We start from the raw sequence: 20,710 nt of genomic DNA on the forward strand, positions 1-20,710 counted from the left end.
GGCGCGGCCCCGCTCCCCGCGCACATGGCGCCGGCCTGGCCTGCGCCTGCCGCGGCGCGGCCGGGCTGGGCCGGGCGCCCCCGCGGCATCCGCGCCGCCTCGCGGGGCCGCTCGCCGGGGCGGCGCCCGGGGGCCGCGGCGCCGTGGGGCCGCGGGCAGGTGTCGCCGAGCGGGGCCTGTGCGGGCGGCAGCGCTGCCCCCTGCGCTCGGGGAGCGCCGGGCGTCCCTGCTCGGCGCCTGCCCGGGGAGCGAGGGGTAAGGGGCTCTGCATGGCAGCGCCGCAGTCTTCCGGTAAGAGCTCCCGTGCCTTTCCGAGTGCTCGTCTGTCTCTTCCCCTTCTCCCGCCGAGCTTTATGCTCTTAAGAGTTACTGAGTACCTCCGGGTTTGCTTGTTGTAGCTTTGTTTTCTTGTTAGTAAAAGCACAATTAAAAATCACAATCGCTCTAAGTAAATTTCTTTATTTTCACAATATTGAATTTCGTAGCGTTTAAAAAAATGTTGGCTCATCGTGTCATTGAGTCTACACAGGCAGTGATCTGTTCAGGGTTTTTTTGCCTGTGTGTCCTGTGTATTTTCAACATAACAGCTGAAATATGGTCCCCTTGGGATGTAGGGGGGTAAGAGCAATACCTTTCCTAATAGTTAACCGTGGTGTTTTGGCATTACATTGTAATATGAACTGTAAGTCATTCAGCCAACTTTAAAGCAAAGTTGGTTTACTTAATTGCTACAGAAGGCAACACGTTTCCACATGAGAGATTGGCTGGAACTGGAATAAGCCTTTCCTGACTAGCTGAATCCACACAAGAGATGCACTATATTTTTTTCCTCATGACCCTCAGAGATCACATTGCTTGCTCTGCTTCTCTGCTTATCCAGTTTTTAGTAACAGTGGCAAAAGAGATTTACATCAGTGTGCTAAAGTCAGCTTTTTGCGCTAGAGTGGCAAAAGAACTTGTATATGTTTCTGAAGTAGAAGTTTTGTCTTAACTGAAGAAGTGTAAATTCTGAACAGAAGTTCTGTAAGTTCTCTCAGGCTGTTTCTATACTTTCGATACAAAGCTGTTGTTCTAGACTTGTTATCCAGCTTAAAATATAACATGATTTTGACTCTTTTTTAGGTGCTTAGTTGGTCAGAATTAAGGTTTTCTAACATACCTTTTCCTGGCATAGAGAAATTCTTTTGTGAATGTGATTTTCTTGAGGGTTTCTACTTCTCTAGGATTGTAAAAGCTAATTGACTCTGAGTGTTATGACATGGAGTTGGTCTGCCTTTTCCTGTGAGAAAATAGTTTGTGTGTAATGAGTGGTTAATATACAGGGCCAGATCCTACTAATCCAGCAGCATCAGATAACTGCTACAGTCTCATTAGCCATTGGAAATCTGCATGCGATGTATATATATTAAAGTTGATTTGAGATAAGAGATGAGTTGGTTTGATTTTTCTTTCTTTTTTTTTTTTTTTTTTTTTTTTTTTTTTTTATAGCTATCTCAGGGATGTCCTGAATCTGAAACAGTTACACTCTGTAAAAATACGAGTAAGTGTTCTTATACCTGCTTAATTTTAATACCACAGGAAAACAATTAAACTCTCATAAAACCTATGCAGGTTTGAAAATGTCCGATCAGAACTTCCTGTTGAGGCTTACCTTCATAGAATCATAGAATCAGTAAGGTTGGAGGGGACCTCTGGAGATCATCTAGTCCAACCCTCAAACGAGTGGCCCATACGGGGATCAAACCCGTGACCTTGGTAGTGTATAAAATGTTGAAAAATTCACTGATTCTGCAAAAATGGACTGCTAACAATCTTGCAAAACTTAGTTTAAAGTACTACCAAGGTACACCAAGAAATAAGATATGCTATGTCCTTAACTGGTAATTCAAGTCTGATGGCAGGTCTCATAGCACAGTTAATTACAGAACTGAGATATATATATATATTTTTTAATGACACTAAAATCAACAGTGGCAACAGAAACTTTTTTTTCCCTAATGTTACTAAGTAGTAATACTTGAATGAAAGATGTTTACAAGTGGTAATATCGTTTAAATATGATCTGATTCTGAACTTCAGATCTCAGCATTCAATGTTTGTATGGTCTGAGAAATGCCAGGCAAATGAAAGTCAGGAGATGACATTATTTTGTTAGTGTAATTGGTTTATTTAGTTCATCAGTCATAGATAAAATGGAAGTCTTTCACATATGGTGGTTTTTGGTGTTTTTCATATGATATAAATTAGCTGAATATAGACTTTCTTCCCCTTCTTTCTTAGGATATTTAAGTCCCACTCTGTATTCCTTAGTCTTTGTTTTCTCAGGAGATCGGAACGTATACTGTGTTTGTCTACTGTGTCCTAATGTTTGAGTCACCTTGGTCAGTTTTCAAACCAGGTTTGACAGTTCTCAAAAGTGGTAATTTCTACATTTTTTTTGTGTGTGAAAATAGACAGCTGTGGAGATGACAAGGGACCCTAGTTATACCCCTATTGAGGGAAAATGAGCTTTTGTTAGAAATCAGTTTCCAACACCTCTTCTTAGGGAGGATTCTCTGGTCTACATAAATTCTATTCCTGTTGGAACTGCTCGTCATCTCGTGTCCTCTTCGCCTTTCTCCTGCCCTGCACAAGATACACAAATGCATATATTAAACTGCCATGATGGCTGCATGTTAACAGCATCTGTTTCTGTCTTTTATTAAATAAAGTTGCCTTATTAACTTTGTATTTGAAATTTCTAGTTTTGGACCTGTGCCTTTAAATAAATAAAGCCAGATCCTGTCTTGACTTACTGCCTTTTTCCTTCCTCCTCTTCTATGTGATTTATGGTAACATTTCTATTGGACTCTATTCAGTGTTGAACTTCATTACAGTTTAACTCAGAACTGAAGTATGAAAACCACAGCTTTTTGCTAGTTGCAGGAAGACTGCACATGGCATCCCTCGCCTCTCGTAGCGCTAAGGCACATGTGTGGCCCGATGTGGAGAGGCATGCCTTGGGACCGCACATGAGTCCCTTCTGTGGTAGGACAACCTGCGTGCGTTAAATCATGGGATGCGTGCTTGTTTGGACATACGTTGGGCATGTCTTGCAAGGCCATCTCTGGGACAGTAAGTGGTATCCTGTGCAGTAGCAGGAGCAAATGGTTACAGCCTGTAGTTTGCTCCAGGCCTGCCCCTGAGGGACCCTGGGAAAGGGAGCAGCAAGTTATTAGGCCGCTACTTGTGAGGGGGATTTTTTCTGGTAAGAGACATTCCCTGTAAGTAGATCTGCATTGCTCAAGCAATGCAGTGCTTTTACTGGATTTTAGCCCAAATGCCCTTAGCATCATCTGATGAAAAAAATGAACTATGGTTAGACTCTGGCTTCTGTATTTTGGGAGGTGAAAATGAACTCCCAGCAAAACACTGGCTGTGATCTATTACTTGAAGCCTTAAACAGCCATCTTCCAGATACATGCAATTGCTTGAAAAGTAATTCTCCTAATATTGGTACAGCTATCTGTAAAAGAGTTTCTCAAATCATCATGCGAAATGATTCTATACTTTATATAAAAGTGAAGAAACAATAAAAGTGCAACAAAAGGACAGAGATGCCACTCTGTGGAAGCTGCCAGCCGGCTTTGCTGGAGTTGAGTGCTGATGTTTGGATTTAAACTGTGATGCAGAGGTTTGTCAGGTTCATTCCCATGATAAAGGGGTGTATGTTAATGTACTGTTCTCCCTGAGCAGAACTGCCAAACGTGCAATTTCAAGGTGCAGACCTACTTGTACTTTCTTATGCAGTGTTTCTCAAACTCAGACCAAACAACTTTGAGCTCCTTTTTATTCATGTGTATGTGTTCTCATACAGGTTCTTAAAGGTGGTCTGCAGCCTGGGAAATGCTAGGTTACGGTGTGTGAGTATCACCTCTCACCCAGTGTATCTGAAGGAGATTGGCTGCATCCAACTGGTGTCTTACCAGTTGACACAAGTAGAAGTAGACAATAATAGATGCTAAACTGAGAGGACTGTAGGGCTTTGTCCCTACATATCAGGAGCCACAGAGCACTGCAGCAATCTGATTTAAGGCTTTTAAGACAAAACAGCACTACAGGGAATAGTGTTCACCACAAGGCAGGATCAGGAGAGAACACGAATGTTGGTTTTTATTGCAAGAGCTTAGGATAATTTAGAAATTGTTAGATGAAAATGTGCAGAATTGCTGTAAAAGTGAACTTCTCCTTCCACTGGACAGGAAAAATATTTTGGGCATTTGAAGGGGAGTTCCTTTAGTGTTCTGTTTAGAAGTCTGTTCTGCTCTAAGGCTGGTCCTTATTGATATATTGCCTCAGAGAGGACAAGCCGCTTGAGACACCAGAACCACAGGTGTTCCCCATGGGAAGTAGAAAAACCTTATATTCTAAAGCTTACATTAATTATAGAATGTAGAAGTTTTCAAAGACAGTTGTCTTTGAGACCTATTGTGTCACAGTAACTGAGGCAGAAAAATTCAAAGACAGCCTTTGCTGTGTGTTCGTTGGGAAAAATCTGCCCCAGCATGGCAGTGGTGATGCTTTCTGTCCAGAATGACCTGTGCTTGATTTTTATGTAACTATCTGACTCTATCAATATGCTGAGGTTTGCTGCAGGCAGTGTCAACTTTCTTTGGTAACCTGAGCAGCGGCAGTGGCAGCCTCTTCCCTTTGTGCCATGTGCTGAGGACAGTGTTGCCTGCTACAAATATGACTTCTCTGTTGCATCAGATTGTAAAGCAAGTCTAATATGCCACATTTAAAACGTTAAATGGTTATAAGCATAAAAATGTTTTTTGAGGTAGTGTTGCCAAAGTAAAACCCTTTCCAGTTTTTCTTTCTTCAAATCTAAATTGGCAAAGAAACAGTGCAAGTTGTAGGTCAAGAAAAATAGCCTCCACAGTAATTTCATTAGCAGTACTTTTATTTCCTTTTCTTTTTCTTTTATTTATTTATTTATTTTTTCCCTGGCACTCATTCTCTGGTGTTTTACAGTGTGGCTGAGTTCACATTCTTCCATGAAGATTCCTCAGTAAGGGCACTATCTCGGAGTAGCCACCTGTTCTCACAGTTTCTTTTTAAGAAACCAGAAACTTGTTCATGTCTTCTTCTAGCCCTATTTGTTTAGAAGAAGTTGGCCAACCAATTCAAAAATGATGGGGATCAAAGAGCACAATCACTTGGACTTTGGTTGAAGGGAATCTGGTTGAAGTAACCTCAAACAAAATTGATGTGCAATTTGTTAGAGTACTGTATTCAAAAGACCTTTTAAAATTATTTTAGCAGCTGCATTTGTTCTGAGTTTTTCCTTTTTGCCCTCTCCAGATGATAATTTCCAGTGAAAGCTCAGAGTATGCGGCAATGTGATAGGGGAAAAAACACGTATTTCTACTGACTTTGGATTGTCCTTTGCTTGAGATAAAGGCACGTGTTTTTCTTTATCATATTGTATGTTAGGCTTTATATGAAACTACAAAACGTAAAAAGCAGGTATGGTTGTATTGGTGAACAGAGCATATTGCTTCTTGTTAGTGGGAAGCTCTGCCTTTACTGACTGTTCTTTTGGTTGGCCTAATTTTGACCAGGTTTGTAGTTTTGGAGGGAGTCATGTTTGTGTGGCTGCTTGGGAGGGATGTGCTGCATTAATGCATAGGCGCCAGTGCTTATGCTGAGCTTTATAAGCTTGAAGATTTCTCTGTTTTAAAGTTTCTCTGTGACTTTTTCATTTTAATTATAAATAAATGTGTGTGTACTCTTAACAAGCTTTGCAATTATTAGTAATTTAAAGGGACTTGCCTTAAACTCCTCATTCTGCAGTGTGTTACCATAAGATGCTTATGTAAGTAATGTTCACAGCTGGAGAACGCTGGAGGAGAGCTCAAGGATGGCCAGCATCACTACGAGGGAGCTGTAGTAATACTCGACGCTGGAGCACAGTATGGAAAAGTCATAGATCGTCGAGTGCGTGAGCTCTTTGTTCAGTCCGAGATCTTCCCTTTGGAAACACCAGCCTTTGCAATCAGAGAGCAGGGGTTCCGGTAGGTAATTGTGTGTGTATCTGTGTGTTTTGAAGTTTTTCCCTTATTTCAGCGTAACAGTATCTGTGAATACCAGTAACTGTGCTAATATTTGTATCTTTAGCGTGTTCACAGAAATAAGACTTGAGTGTTGCTGGGGAAACTATTGGCAACAAAATTTATTTTGGATATTTTCTTCTTGCTTTGATGTCACTTTAATCGTTTTCTTTTGCAAATTTAATTTTAAGAGGTTGCTTTTGAAATACATATCTACAAAAATTCAGATGATCACCCTGCTTTAGCTGTTACACCATAAGATAGTTCACTTGAAAAACAAATTTTGTGAGTTAAAAGGGGTGCTTTTTTAAATTTATCTACAGGTAAATTAATTAATTAAGTAAACTTATTAATTTGCTTGCTAGAGACATTGTGATCTATTGTTCTGACTTGTTTCTGGGAAGCAAACTTAAAAACAAAAAGGAGAGAAGAAAAAGCAAAAACTGCTGTGCATTGTTTGCAGCAAGAAAAGATCTTCCAGTTATTTAATGCTTTGTATTTTTATTCCCTTGTTTTATTAGGCTTACCAAGGTATGCCTCTGTACGTGAGGAAAATAAATGCCCTGAAGTCTGCAAAGCATCATGACTTAGTTGTCAGTTCAGTAAAACTAGTAATACACTGCATGTGTGCTCATTGCTTCTGTGTCAGACAACAGCTGGTACAATGCTTTTTGTGGAATTGTGTTTTTGTAATCACTGATTACTAGTAAACCAGGAAATGGCATATTTGAATGAGTCAAACAGCAACTTACTGAACTCTTCTGAAAGTGTAGATAACATAGAAAACCCAGGAACTCCTGAATCTTAGGTGGCTGATGTATGAATAATTTCTCTTTCAGAACACTTCTGAAAAATAGCTTGCTTGTGTTAGGACTTGTTTATAGTTCTCCCACAATCAAGTATTTAAAAGATGGGTGTATTCCTGCGTAAGAATTGCTGCATCTACTGTTTGTTATTTTTTCATATGTAGTGTAGTGCTAATGACAGAGTCTCAGACATGCACTGTATCAATATTGGTTTGTAGTGGGAAGATTTTATCTCTTTCTATTTACAGTTGAAGATTTCTTCAGAAGTTCTCAATAAAAACTGTTGGACTTGTCATTCAAATAATTGCTCTCTCAAATGTGGCAAAACAGTTCCATTCAAAAGGTCATTTTTCAAGGCTAAGATAATGAGTGCAGCTTATCCAGATCAGTCAATAAGCTTTGTAACCACAGTCTCAATCAGTCAGTTGCATCCAGGAAAGATCAACAAATATGGAAACCAGACATCTGGTGCCTTCATTTAATGACTTTTGTAAAAATGAGTTAATGGTTCTACTGCAACATCTTGTGTGCACCACATATCATCAGAGTAGTCTGGTTTGCATGTTGCAAGTCTTCACATCTAGAATTAAAATCTAATAGGCTTAGAAGGTGTGCCGTGGTCTGTGTGAAGGTCGAAGATACTCATGAAAATTGAAACTTTTGCAAAGTTGTATTTAATTGTTGTATTAAAAAAAAAATCTCAATTTCTACAGATACAGAACAATCTCTAGTGACAAGTCTCATCTAAATTTGATGCAAGTGTTAGCCATTAACCCAAGTTGCCTGATTTTGAGCAGAGAAGATTCTTTAGTTGTGGGTTCAGGTGGTGGTCTAAGAATTGACACAATTCTGAATTCTGACATGAATCCTGAAGTTGGTTTGTATATCAATGAATGTATTTTACTGTAGGTGTTTTGATGTGGTTCCTGATGTTCACTTAAGCTATTATAAATAAGCTTTCCAAAGTTAGTTTAGGTAGTTTTGGAAGTGGTTTAAGCTAAACCAGAAAAAAAATGTATTTGTATCAAAGCAAGAATGCATACAAGAAGCTATATGGTGTTTCAATAAAGCTTTCAGAGTCTGCATCCCATACTACTCAAATTTCTGATGTGGACAGTTAAGAGGATGCATGTTACAGCTTAGGCAGTTCTTTCCCTGCCCCTTCCCCCTCCCTCCACCCAGTATCTTCTCTGCAGTACTCAGGGAGATTGGATAACCTTTGTGTAGTCCGTGGAATCTTAATTGGTATGGAAAAAGCAAGTTTAAATCAGTCATCTTTTATAGGACAGTGTTTAATTATTTTGACTTCTGCAACCTGAAAGACTTATAAGATGTGGCTTCATTTCCTTTATTTAACTTTAAATAGTGTGCTGTACATATGGCACTTAATACCATATAGAGAAGCATTTGCCTATTAGAAGCAATAATAACTACAGGCCTTAAGATTTTACAGACTCTTTCTAGCAGCTTCTGAGTTTAGGAAATTCATCATGTGTGTCTAAGGCTTTTAACAGAATTGACCCTATGTGTATAACAGGTTTAGTTGTTATGGTAAAGGTTGGATGTAAAAAGACACGTATGTCAATGGCTTATTTATTGCAAAGTTCATCTGTAGATTCAAGTGTGAAGAAATAAATGCTATCTTTCTAAAACTGTAAACCACTGTACTCTGGTAGAGTAGCTGAGGAATGCAGCTTTTTCCCCTGGGTTGAAATGGAGGATGGTTGCATTGAGCACCAAATGCAGCCCTAACAGCCAGGCTTTTTCCTTTGCCTACCACAACCCGAACCAGCACCGCTGGTGGTGGTGGCGGCAGCTGCTGCTGCTAAAGGTTGGAAGGAGCAGCCCCTCTTAGCAGTGGCAGCTACTCCTTGTGTGGGGCTGCAGCAGCAGTCCCATCCCCTTGTGGCAGGTATGGGAGGATGAGCTGGGAGATGGAGACGAGCAGCCTTGCATGGTCATGGCAAAAAATGAGATCTAACTGTATGCCAGTTAGTGCAGGTGCCTTCCCTGACTGCAGTTAAGAGATGATTTTGTGTATGTAGGCTTGTTAACACTGGCAAAATGTAATCATGTAGTAACAGATGTAAGTGCCTGACCCATTTCTGTTGGTTAAAAATAATAATAAAAAGAAATCTTTTGCCAGTACTTGCATGACAGGCACTTTCATAATGCTAGAAAGTTTTATTAGATCCATTTAGTCCCATTCTCCCTCCCCCCATTTTGCATTTCTCACTTTGAATAACAGATTTACTGTTCTCTGTGAAATAAACAGTACGCTAGTCCAAGGTCTGGTACACTAATGTTCAATGCTGGGCCTAGGCCAAAAAACATTGCTAAACTAACCAATACTTTTGCAGTTCAGTATCTTGCAAATCATTATGGTTTGCAAGTGCTGTCTCTTCCTCTTTGAAGAGATGCAATCTTTTGTTATAGCATAAAGTATTAATTTCAAACCTTACGTGCTTTCATAAGTTGGGCTTTCGGGTCACAAGCTGTGGCCAGTGCCATCTTGCTTTGTAATCAACACAAATTAGGGGCCATTTTTTCAACAGCTCTAGAAATTCAGGAACCTGCTTTTAAAAGCATCTCTCTTCCAGATGGTACAAAGCTCATGAGAGGTGTGTGTGTGTACATGTGTGCGCACCTGCACGCACGTATACAGCTAATAGTCTGCATTCTGTACTAGCCATCTCACTTCTCACATAGCCAACACCTGGCTAGGAGTTTAAATTGCGATTGCATTTCAAGGTGGCTTATATTTGATTAGACTGATGAAATACTTCTCTGGCAAGTTGTTGTTTTGTAACTAGTTGTAGCATAGCAAAGTTAAAACATTTTTAGTAGAAATTGAAATGAAATTCTAAGTGTTACAAGACTCGATGTCAATGTTTAAAAATAGTTTTAAAGGTATGAAACATGTTTGAATTCACTTTATTTAAATAATCTTTTGTCTGCAGAGCTATCATCATATCTGGAGGACCAAACTCTGTATATGCAGAAGATGCACCATGGTTTGACCCAGCAATATTTACGATAGGAAAACCAGTCCTTGGAATTTGCTATGGCATGCAGGTGCTGTTTAGAGATATGTTTACCTGAGGGAGTCTTTTAAGTCTTATTTCTTATATTAACTGAAGTTAAACTGTTGAAGGACTAGCTTTTCAGATATATGCAGTATGCCAAATATGTAAGGGTATTTTTAAGTGCTAATTGGTAAACAGAGCATACTATGTATTCTTGGTTCTGCCATATAAAGAACATAAAAATGTTTTTCTCTGTTTAACTGCTGCTAATTTTGAGTAACACTGCCTTTTTTTTGTCATGCTAAATGTACTGTGGCACTCGTTCACTAATTCTGTCTACTTGGTATTGGAAAATGTTCCCTTCATGTAAACAAATGAAATAGTTTGTCCCTTTGTTTTTCAAATGTAAAATTTTTCTAACATAGTTCTTAACAGCTCTTAAAAAAAAAAAAAAAAAAACTTTAGATTTCACTTAAAATTGGCTGGTGACTTTGTAGCAATATAGTAGATCCAAACTGAGTGAAAAAACCCTTTCAGAGGAACAAAGGACAGATTAGATACATGACTTCTGCTTGTGCTTTTTTTGTTTTTTGTTTGGCTGGGTCTTTTTTCCCCAGGTTTAGCAATTTTATAAGCCCTCAGAGTGCTGAATAATGATGGAAAAACTTCTTTAGCAAGGCTGATAATAGTGGAAACGATGTTGGCGCTGATCCTTCTAAAGGGAAACGTGTGCTGTATTAAAAAGGGAACTCTCCTAAATTGTCCCGCAAATCAAATAGCACCCTAAAGCAGGATAGCTCCTCAAGCCTGGCTTTACAAAAGTGAATCAAATATGTGCATTAACAGACTTCTGCTTCGCTATAAAAGATTCAAATCTGTCAAGCACAGTAAGTATTTCAGATCTAGTTTGGCAGTAGTTCTTAAATCTCTGAAACTTAAAGCAGTAGGAAGGAGAAACTCTAAAAATGTTTAAGTTATCGGTTATATTTGTAAGGAAAAATTCCTTGCGACTTTTGAAATCTAAAATTCAGATACTTCACTTTGTGGTTTGGAGTTGGGCTTTAGAAAGAAATAACCTGGATGAGAATTGCTCTATTCTGATTAAGCAAGGGTTAAATAAGAGTCTCCGTGGGCATGGAAATAATGCTAAGGAAACAGACTAATGTTTTCAACTTTGTCTCCAGAGGTAAGTAGCCAGAATTTGAGTTTATCTGATGTGAGGGCACTTTTTGTTTGCTCAGCAACTTTCCTATTATTATGACAGCTGGCCCTAGATACTCAGCTGATTTGCAGAGTGTCGTTTGTAAGTGCAAGTATATGTACATAATTGAATATGCGTAATTTGGCAAAACTCTACCAGTTGCCTCTATTTGTAATCTCTATTTGTTATTCATTGTCTGCAGCGGTGGTTCTCAGCTATGCTGACAGAAGACCAGCAGAAGAGAATGAGCTTAATAATGCAGAACAACAATTAATTTTGAAGAGAACTCTTACCGTTTTGCAAAATGTTGTACTAAATGAGTGTAATCACGAAAAAACTAACTTGATATGTATTGGCAGGCAAGATCTGTTGTCATAGCTGTCAGGTTGAAGAAATAGGGAGAGAGAGATATAAAGATTAAAGTGATACTAAATTGTGTGGTGCTTTTTTCATGCTTTTTTTTTGTTTGTTTGTTGTTTTGACAGATGATGAATAAGGTATTTGGAGGTACTGTGCACAAAAAAAGTGTTAGAGAAGATGGAGTGTTCAGCATTACTCTGGATAATACATGTTCACTGTTCAGGTATATGGATATTTTAAATAACCAAAATAATATTGGAAATACCATTCTGGAATTGATGGCTGCATGAGCAAAAGCTTATTTTAAAGAAAACAGTGAGATTGCACCCACAATCATCTGATAACTTCTAATAAAACCTTTACAGCTGTGTTCATGAATAGGCAAGTTATGTATTTAGACAAGTACTTGGGCATATCTGCTCAGTTGACAAGAAACACAGATATATTTGTTTGGAATATAGCATAAATCCTGTATTTCAAAATAAGAAGTGTTTAGTGAGACACCATTAAATGTTTTGCAATGCATGAATTTCTGTGTTAAGGAAGTTCTTGAATCATTCTGCTCTGCAGTGAGTTGACTGATGACTGTCCAGATCTTTGAAAGGTAATAGAAAATCTGAAACCATTGAGAAACGTATTGCCTACCTTTAGTATTGCTTTGTGATGCTCTATAAAGCCTTTTTTTATTTTTATTTATTTATTTTATTTTATTTTTATTTATTTATTTATTTTTTAATTTGTCATTGCCTCTTAAGGTCCTTGCTATAATCCTAAGAGTTTACTTGTCCCTGGAGTTCCAGTTTAAATGACCTTTTCCAGTGGAGCCATTGTAGAACTTTATACCCAACTGTAAAGTACCCTGACTTGTCCTGAAAACATTTGCTTAAGAAAGCTTCACCTCTTTGAAAGAAAAGTGTAGGGTACTATTCTTCTTTCCCTTCATTCTAAATTTCAAAAAGGGCATTTTTTTAATGCTGAGGTGTCAGAAGAACATTCTGAATTCAGATAAATTATGCATTTTGCATGACAGATCTTTTGTAGAAGAACTTATGCACCTTCCAGTGAAGAAGTCTGAGTTGAAGAGAGAACTCCTCCTAGGAAGGAAATCTTGCATGTTTTTAAAATGGGCTTGACGGTTTGAAATGCTCTTTTATTGGGAACCCTGGGACATCTATTGGAAATCTTTGAGACGGTTACCTGAGTTCTGGAACGTACCTTCACAAAAAAATATATGCTTTAGCACTAGGGGAGGTATTTGATACTGGAAGTAGATGGATTTTTTTTCTGATACTGCTTTGTAAATTGTCATGTATCGATTTACGGTAGGAGACCATCTAATCGTCTATTCTTAAACTATTAAAATTCCTTTACCTGAAGATATTCATATCCCAGAGTGCCTGTTTTTTTTATCATGGCTTGACAAACCTGTTTCTCAGAATAGTACTTCACAACCCTTTCTGTAGCTGGACCTTATTGCTGTCATTGTCACTATGTGTCTCCCTCTCCAGGCTGTTGGCACTGTTGCAATGGAAACTGGCCTAAAAAAGGAAACAGAACTTACTAGGTTGGGCTGTGTTCTACTTAAAATGGCACATCTCTCTCTCTCTCTCTCTCACACACACAAAGGCACCTGTCCAATTGGGAATGAACATCTAGAACAACAATCAGTCTAAATCAATACATATTCAGTCAGAATCGCAGAAGTTGAGGAGTGCTGGGAAAATTTCAGTATAGTTTGTCACTTTTATAGTGCACAATACAGTATTACCTATTTAAACCTGACCATAGGTAGTTAGATCTTTGTTTGTTTGTTTTTCTTAATTGATTCTAGTTTTTAATTTTGTGTAGGGGCCTTCAGAAGGAAGAGCTTGTCCTCCTCACTCATGGAGATAGTGTGGATAAAGTAGCTGATGGATTCAAAGTTGTTGCGCAATCTGGAAACATTATAGCAGGTATTTATTTTATACTGAGACTCCCTTGATAGTATTTGTTAAAGGAAAGAAATATGGCACACGGTGCTTAATTAAAACCAAATAGGAAACAAATATTTCAATTATTTACCTGCAAAATAAATAGAACTGTTTTAAACAACGCTGTGTTCTTTGTGTTATGCTGTCATGCTAATAGGGGAAAGAATAAAATTACATGAAAAGGAATAGTTTTATTTTAAATTAGTTGCTTAAGAAAAACTTAGCTTGATTTTTATGCTTTTTCTACCATTCTGAAGTATATGCATATCATTTCTCTTAGGAATAAAATATTCTGTGTGTGCTTACAACTAATGAATAAATGTTCAACTGATCAAAAATAACTGTAGTACTGAAAGTAATGTTTCAAACATTACACATTGTCACAGAAGAAAGTAATATAGGACCCTAGAATTTAGTTTTTGAAAGCTACTCAAATTATTGAACTCCAACAGGGTCTTCGAGTCATCTGGCCTCTCCTAGGAGGTAGGAGAGGTAGAAAAGCCTTAAGTTGACTGAGCCACTTTTTAAGATCTTAGGCTACTCATCTGGTTTATTTTAAATCTTTTGAAAAAAGCCTAAGACCAGCACCCGTATTTTGCAGACTGCTCTTAAACCAGACATGTAACTAATTTGAGTAAAAAACTTGCTTTTGAAAATATTTAAAGGTACCTTTATTGTTATGGAAAGATTATTTTCAAAGTGTTGTTAAGATTAAACAGAGCATTTTCTATATTCTGGCTTGTCTTCAAAGGGATCTAAACCTCATTCCTATTCAGGTCATTCTATAAATTGTTTTGCTAAGTAAAAATTGTACCAAGTAGGAAAGCCTCACCAAACCTTTTATATCTTTACCTCTATCTTGTGTAGGTATTAGAAGTAAATTGTACCTTTCCTATCTAGCATTTTGCTATGTCATATCCTTTGGCTCTTACAGAAGCCTGTGGATCCCTGTGCCTTTAACTGATGGACTGCTAGTAGAGTGAAAGCCAAACTTTCAGTAGTGCAAATAGTGAGGCAGTGTGCTGGGAGTCTAACATGGGTCAGTGGTATTAGACAGTGTTCCTACTATCTTTTTTTAACCACAGTCTGATGCTTTAGTGTGAGATCAGAGACCATTAGAAATGGGAGAGGTAGTATTTAAACATAAATTTATTCCTGTAGTTACATAGTTGGTATGCTAAACCAGTGCAACCCTTTTAATATGGATGCTGTGTGGCTAGTTTGTGTACAAAATGAGCTTTTTAATAGGTAATTGTCTGCTATTTATTTTGAATGGTATGCATTTTACCAAAGTATTGATTGTGGTACAACATTAGGTGTTAACCTGGCTGCAGGGTTATATGAGGTATGATGCGGTGAGGAAAGAATGACTATAATCACTCCTTTTTTGTTTTTAAAATGTTTTCCTAGGATGTCAGAGTGTTCTTCTTGGTTCTCAAGAGTTCTTATGTCCTAGATAGGAATGAGGTTACTGTTTCATTATTTAAACCAATATCTTCAATTTTTGTTAATGATCTGTGCCAAAAATGCATCAGAACAAATTGTGCAAAAAAGTTCACTTTGCTGTCACATCATGGTTGTATTGAAAAAGCTGCAGAAAAACTGTGTAAAATGTAAACTCATTTTTCAGATTAATTGTATTAAAAGGGCAACTTTAATGTTTTCTATTAAAAATCTCCAAAAAACTTCAGAGACAAGGAGCATTAGAGTGACAGTTGGATGATAAGATAAATGCAGTATCTTTTTTTTTTTTTTTTTTTTTTTTTTTTTGATCTCTCAGTAGCTCTGCTAATTTGTTCTTAAAATCTTTCTATTTCATGAAAGTGCTAATTAATGGCTAAATGGGAGTGAAATTCTTAAACTGATTGTGGCTGAATGTTGCCCCCCCCCAATCAATCGCTCTCCTTACGCAAAAGGAGTATATTATGCACCAGTGATGATTTAGTACTTGCAAAGAAAAAAAGCATCAGGAAAAGATTTTTTTTTTTTTAAATAACCACTCAATCTTAAACGAACAAGTAGTTGGAGTATGTCAGTTATGAACTAAGTATGAGCAGTGGCTGTGCTTAGGGCCAGAATGAATTGCTGTTTTGCCTGCTATGTAACTATTGGGAAGCCGTCCTGAATACGGACATTGAAGAGCCTTGCAGTACAGCCATGTGTAAATGTGGCTGTGGTACTGAGTCCACGCTTCGTGCAGCACTTCCTCCATTCGCGCGGCGTAGGCTCTCATTCTGCATGGCGCCGCACGTGAAGCCAGGTCGAGTGGATAGCTGGAAGACGCAGGTCTGATGGCCGAAGGCGGCAAGTTCTTGCTGCGTGAATTAGGAGGCAGGCAGTGCTCTGGACCAGAGGCAATAACCACCTGCGTTGCCTCTTCCCGTGAGCTGCCTGGGCTAAGGCAGCCAGCACCGGAGAAGTGGTGGGGAGCAGCCTGCCAAGCGGCCGCGGCGGGCTGCGTTTGCCCTGTGCTCGGGGCTGCTGGGCTCCGTCTAGCTGAGGGCAGGGCATGGCTGTCTGCGCTTGCTGCTGCTTGCCCCAGGCAGCTGCCACCTCTGGAAATGCTCTTCGCTGCTCCCTTCAGAGAACCAAGCGAGGTAGATGAAGTCACCAATTGTTCAGGTGCTGCTTCTTTGAGAGGATTTTGCTTGCCAGTTTTTTCTCTAACTTCAATTAGATAGCAGTCTAAAATGGGTAACTTGGGTTTTTTCTTCCACCCCTTCACGGGAAAGGAGATGAGGAACATTTTTGTCACTTTTCAAAAACATGGTAGAATTGCATAATTTTGTAAACGTGCCCTCAATTTGTAATACATGCTGAATTTAAGTGTAAATATCTTAACTGAGTAAAAGGATTATCTTAGATGTCTCTAAGGATCTTGAATATATCCAGAATGTTATTAGGCTATTGAAGGATAATTTTGGATCTGTTTTTTAAAACTTGTATTTTGAATTAATCTGCCAACTCAATACTGAGTATACAAGAGAAAAAGTATGTGCTTGGGTTTATCGGATATATATTTCACTTCCAATTTTTTGTAATGCTCATTTCCTTGCATCTATGAAGGTATAGCAAATGAATCTAAAAAGCTTTATGGAGCACAGTTCCATCCTGAAGTTAGCCTTACAGTGAATGGAAAAATGATCTTGAAGAATTTTCTTTATGACATTGCTGGATGCAGTGGTACCTTTACAGTGGAAAATAGAGAACTTCAGTGTATTCAAGATATTAAAGAGAAAGTGGGTTCATCAAAAGTTCTGGTAAGTAGCTTGAATGGAAGTTGAAAGGTTAGTTGCAACAGGCTGACGGGAAGGCTGACACTTGCAGTTACTCTGGTTCATCTGAAAACTGCAGAATTATCATGTTTTGGGTAATACAGTAAACGGGTGGTTTTAGAAAATTTGTGTTCATTGCACAGTTGGGTTGACATACTATTTGACTTCTCATTTTCTTCCAAATCGTTGATTATAAGTCAATAGCCTGTTTTGGTCCTCATTATTGCATCTGAATTACAGTTAACACTCTTTTCCCCCTCCCACCAAAGGGCTGAACAGATTTAGGATTTCTCCCTTTTTTTCCCCTCCTACTTAGGTTTTACTCAGTGGAGGTGTGGACTCAACAGTGTGTACTGCTCTCCTGAATCGTGCTTTAGACCGAGATCAGGTCATAGCTGTACACATAGATAATGGATTTATGCGTAAAAGAGAAAGTCAGTCTGTGGAAGAAGCACTAAAAAAACTAGGAATTCAAGTTAAAGGTACTGTAATTTTTATGTATGTTTGATACCAGTAAAAATGGTGTGGCTAGTCTCCTAAAATGCACGTCTAACATCATTTCATTGATTTGAATCAACTTTACAGTTCAGATTTGCATACCAAAGCATAGTTGCCAATTTGCAATGATCTAGATTTGTTCGCAAAATTTTAAGACTAAAATACTTAGCTTAACTTGTATGATGATTGGAGTGTATCATGAACTGACCTATCTCTTCAGTTGCTGAGATCAGATCACTGTTGTTAAGGCACCATGAAGCAGCTCTTTCGGCTCATTGGTGCCTTTTCTTCTGCTGATGGATAAGTAACTCCTTTCAGCTGCTCCAGAACTCATCTGATGACTAGGGCTTTTCTGCTTGTCGTTTCTCTTTTTAAACTGTGAGCTCACTTGGGTGCTTGAATAGTATTATAACCAAAATTCCCTTTCTGAGGCTTTTCTGCTCTCCTGGCTTCATGTATTTTATGAGGGTATTTTAGTTGTGTTTTTGGATAACTTGATGGAAAGCAGTCTTATGATTTCAAGCAGTACATTTTGAGAGTGCAGAAGGTGCCTTATCTTCACTGATAAGGATTAGGGGTTTTTGATGCCTGAGTAGGTCAGAGAAGGCAAACTATATATGTTTGAGTTGTGCAGACAATGGGACCTTTATTATACAGCTGCTGAATATATATATATATATATATATATATATATATATTTTTTTTGTAAGGCTGTGTGTGAATACTGTTGTCTAGTGTTGTGGGGGTTTTTCCTACTGTTTTTTGTTTTGGTCAGGAAGCATGGTATTAGATGAGCAATGCAATCCATTAGCCTGCCTGTATGAAACAGTGCGGAGAGCTTTGGTGTTAGCATCTTGCAGATTTGACTACAAAATCCTGATGCAATAAATCTAGGCTTTGTTCTGTACATACTGATTGATTTTTTTTTTTTAATGAAAAAGCTGTGCCTTATTCTTGCATTTTGTAGACTAATATAGCTGGACTATGGCAGGTTGCCAGAGTAACAAACTAAGGAAATCCATTCACTGGAAGAGCTCATCCAGTATGTCCTGGATTTCAGTGCTGGTAAAAAGATGCCAAAGAGCCTTCTAGCTGATCTCTGTATTGAGAGTGTCTAAATTAAGAAGCATAAAGTACCATAAGTAAATAATACATTATTTCATTTTTGGTTGCAGAAGGGACTTGGGGAAATAGCATCCTCTAAACTAACTGTATAAATAAAGCAAGTAAATTTTATAATCTATGAAGGGAAACAAGAACTGAACTTCTATTCTGTTACCTAGCTTTATAACATGAAAAATAATTGCCCTGTAGAATAGGTTAATAAGAGAAATAAAGTACTTTCATTGCAAATAATTCGTGAGTTATTGAATAGACTAATCAAATGCAGTTAATAGTTAACTGACTTGAATTAATTTTGAAACAGTAGAGTAAAACTTATTTTTTTGCAATCTTACTTAATTTCTATTGGCTTTGTCAACAAATTCCTGTAATCTCGTGCAGTGGTAAATGCAGCCCATTCATTCTATAATGGTACAACAACTCTGCCAATCTCTGATGAGGATAGAACTCCACGTAAAAGGATTAGCAAGACCTTGAATATGACTACAAGTCCTGAAGAAAAGAGAAAAATTATCGGTGACACCTTTGTTAAGGTAATGCTTAAAATTCTTTGCTTTTTTAAGTGATAACAACTTCTAAATAAATTTCCTGTCTTGGCCTGTTTCATTCTGACATCGCTGAGCACATAGAGCTTTACATGGGTCATACACATTGTGGATGACATAACAAACTGTTGATACCTTATCTGAAAGAAGCTTAAAACTTTTGGAAGTCAACCGATGGAATAATGTTACCAACATTTTACTAGATACATTTTCATTTTTAGATACAATACAGTAATTGGTGATTCGGTTCAGTTGCATAACCTTTCAAGTAACGTTCTTTTACCAAATTGATAGGTGCTGTGAATTTTGACATGTTTCTGTTCCTTTGCTGAAGATGCACAATTTTTCTTTTGTCAGCTATCAATATGGTCAAGCAAAGAGACTGTACCTTTCTAGGACTAGCGATATTCCTGTATTCTGAAGATACTGTTTACATATTTAGCAAAATATGGGATTTTAGGCATCCTTCAGGAATAGGCTACTGTTAATGATGAGTCTTCCTTGTTTATTGCTCATGCTTTTAATGCAGTTCAGTTGCATTCTTGGTGCAATTTGTTACCTCCCCTCAGAATTTTTGTAACTAAAAAAGTAAATCAGAACACTTTTCTGTTTTCTTTCCATCTTACAGATTGCCAATGAAGTTATTGGGGAAATGAATCTGAAACCTGAAGAGGTTTTTCTTGCTCAGGGTACCCTCAGACCTGATCTAATTGAAAGTGCTTCCCTTGTTGCAAGTGGCAAAGCTGAAGTCATCAAAACTCATCATAATGACACAGAACTAATCAGAAAGCTACGAGAAGAGGTAACTGAAAATGAGGATACTGAGTGTATCCTTCTGTTTGTCACAAATGTGAAGCTGATAGTGAAACAGAAGTTACTCAGTTTTCACAAATAACTATCCCATCTTGATGGGACCCTATTCTAATGAGGCCCTTTAGATTCTGTTGTAATGTATGTTTTAATGTATTACACTTCTTAGTTGCTAGGTTCAAAGAGTTGTTAAAATGATTTGAGTATTGGCCAGCATTGATTATTAGGTAAAAGTGTCAACAGATTGAGTCTAGTTTCATTTGGGGTGAACACCAGTAGTCTAAACTGAAAACTGTTTCCTCACATTTTTTTTCTTTTTCTTTTTTTTTTTTTTTTTAGGGATAGAAAAGATTCACCTATTTTAATAAGGAAGCCAAAACAATACCAAATGACTTGAGTAGAAGACTAGTTTAAGACTTTTCAAACATATTTAGTCTGGTTCAGTTTGAATTCACTATGTAATAGATCACTTTTATTCCTTCTGTTATATCTTGTCATGAAGACTAGATAAGGGGTAACCTTTTCCGATGGTACTGATGGTCAGATCTCGCACATTACTATAACAGAAGGATAGCTTCAGTCATCTCTCTAAACAGGAGCTGATTATCATTTCACTAAAGCACTGTCACTGCTCTTGCCTGAACCAGTAGTGTTCAGCATTATGATCATAGTATTCTACTCTCTCTTGAGATAGAATGAGAACAATGCATTTAAATAGGTTGAAATGTAGGGACAGTTCCTTCAGGTACCCACAGAGATCTTATGCAGTCTCTGTATGAAGTTACTAGTTAACCATTACTGATAATTGATCAGATTACAAAAGCCAGTATACACTGATGGCACACAATCTGCTTGAAGTTGTCATTTTACAAACTCGCGTGTCTTTCTGAAATGGCCCAACATGGACATCTGTAGATGAAGACTAGCAGATTGAAGATGATACAAACATGGCAAGTTCTTAAGTATTAGCATGTGATGTAAGTGATTAGAAGAGGCAAAATTGGC

General features: G+C 37.9%; 1 protein-coding gene across 2 annotated transcripts in view; it reads left to right on the forward strand.

The window, feature by feature from the left end:
- The window catches only part of GMPS (guanine monophosphate synthase), a 34,674-nt gene that overhangs the window by 261 nt on the left and 13,703 nt on the right, over nucleotides 1-20,710 (forward strand). Inside the window, exons 2-9 of one of the 2 annotated variants that reach the window (XM_062582990.1) lie at nucleotides 5,875-6,056; nucleotides 9,859-9,973; nucleotides 11,611-11,708; nucleotides 13,334-13,437; nucleotides 16,522-16,715; nucleotides 17,047-17,212; nucleotides 18,732-18,883; nucleotides 19,524-19,697. In XM_062582990.1, the coding sequence (XP_062438974.1) occupies nucleotides 5,875-6,056; nucleotides 9,859-9,973; nucleotides 11,611-11,708; nucleotides 13,334-13,437; nucleotides 16,522-16,715; nucleotides 17,047-17,212; nucleotides 18,732-18,883; nucleotides 19,524-19,697 (1,185 nt within the window). Of the gene's footprint in view, nucleotides 1-5,874; nucleotides 6,057-9,858; nucleotides 9,974-10,658; nucleotides 10,812-11,610; nucleotides 11,709-13,333; nucleotides 13,438-16,521; nucleotides 16,716-17,046; nucleotides 17,213-18,731; nucleotides 18,884-19,523; nucleotides 19,698-20,710 lie in introns of those variants that run through there. The other variant, XM_062582991.1, reaches the window with a different exon arrangement.

This window comes from Rhea pennata, chromosome 9, assembly GCF_028389875.1.
Source record: "Rhea pennata isolate bPtePen1 chromosome 9, bPtePen1.pri, whole genome shotgun sequence".
NCBI lineage: Eukaryota > Metazoa > Chordata > Aves > Rheiformes > Rheidae > Rhea > Rhea pennata.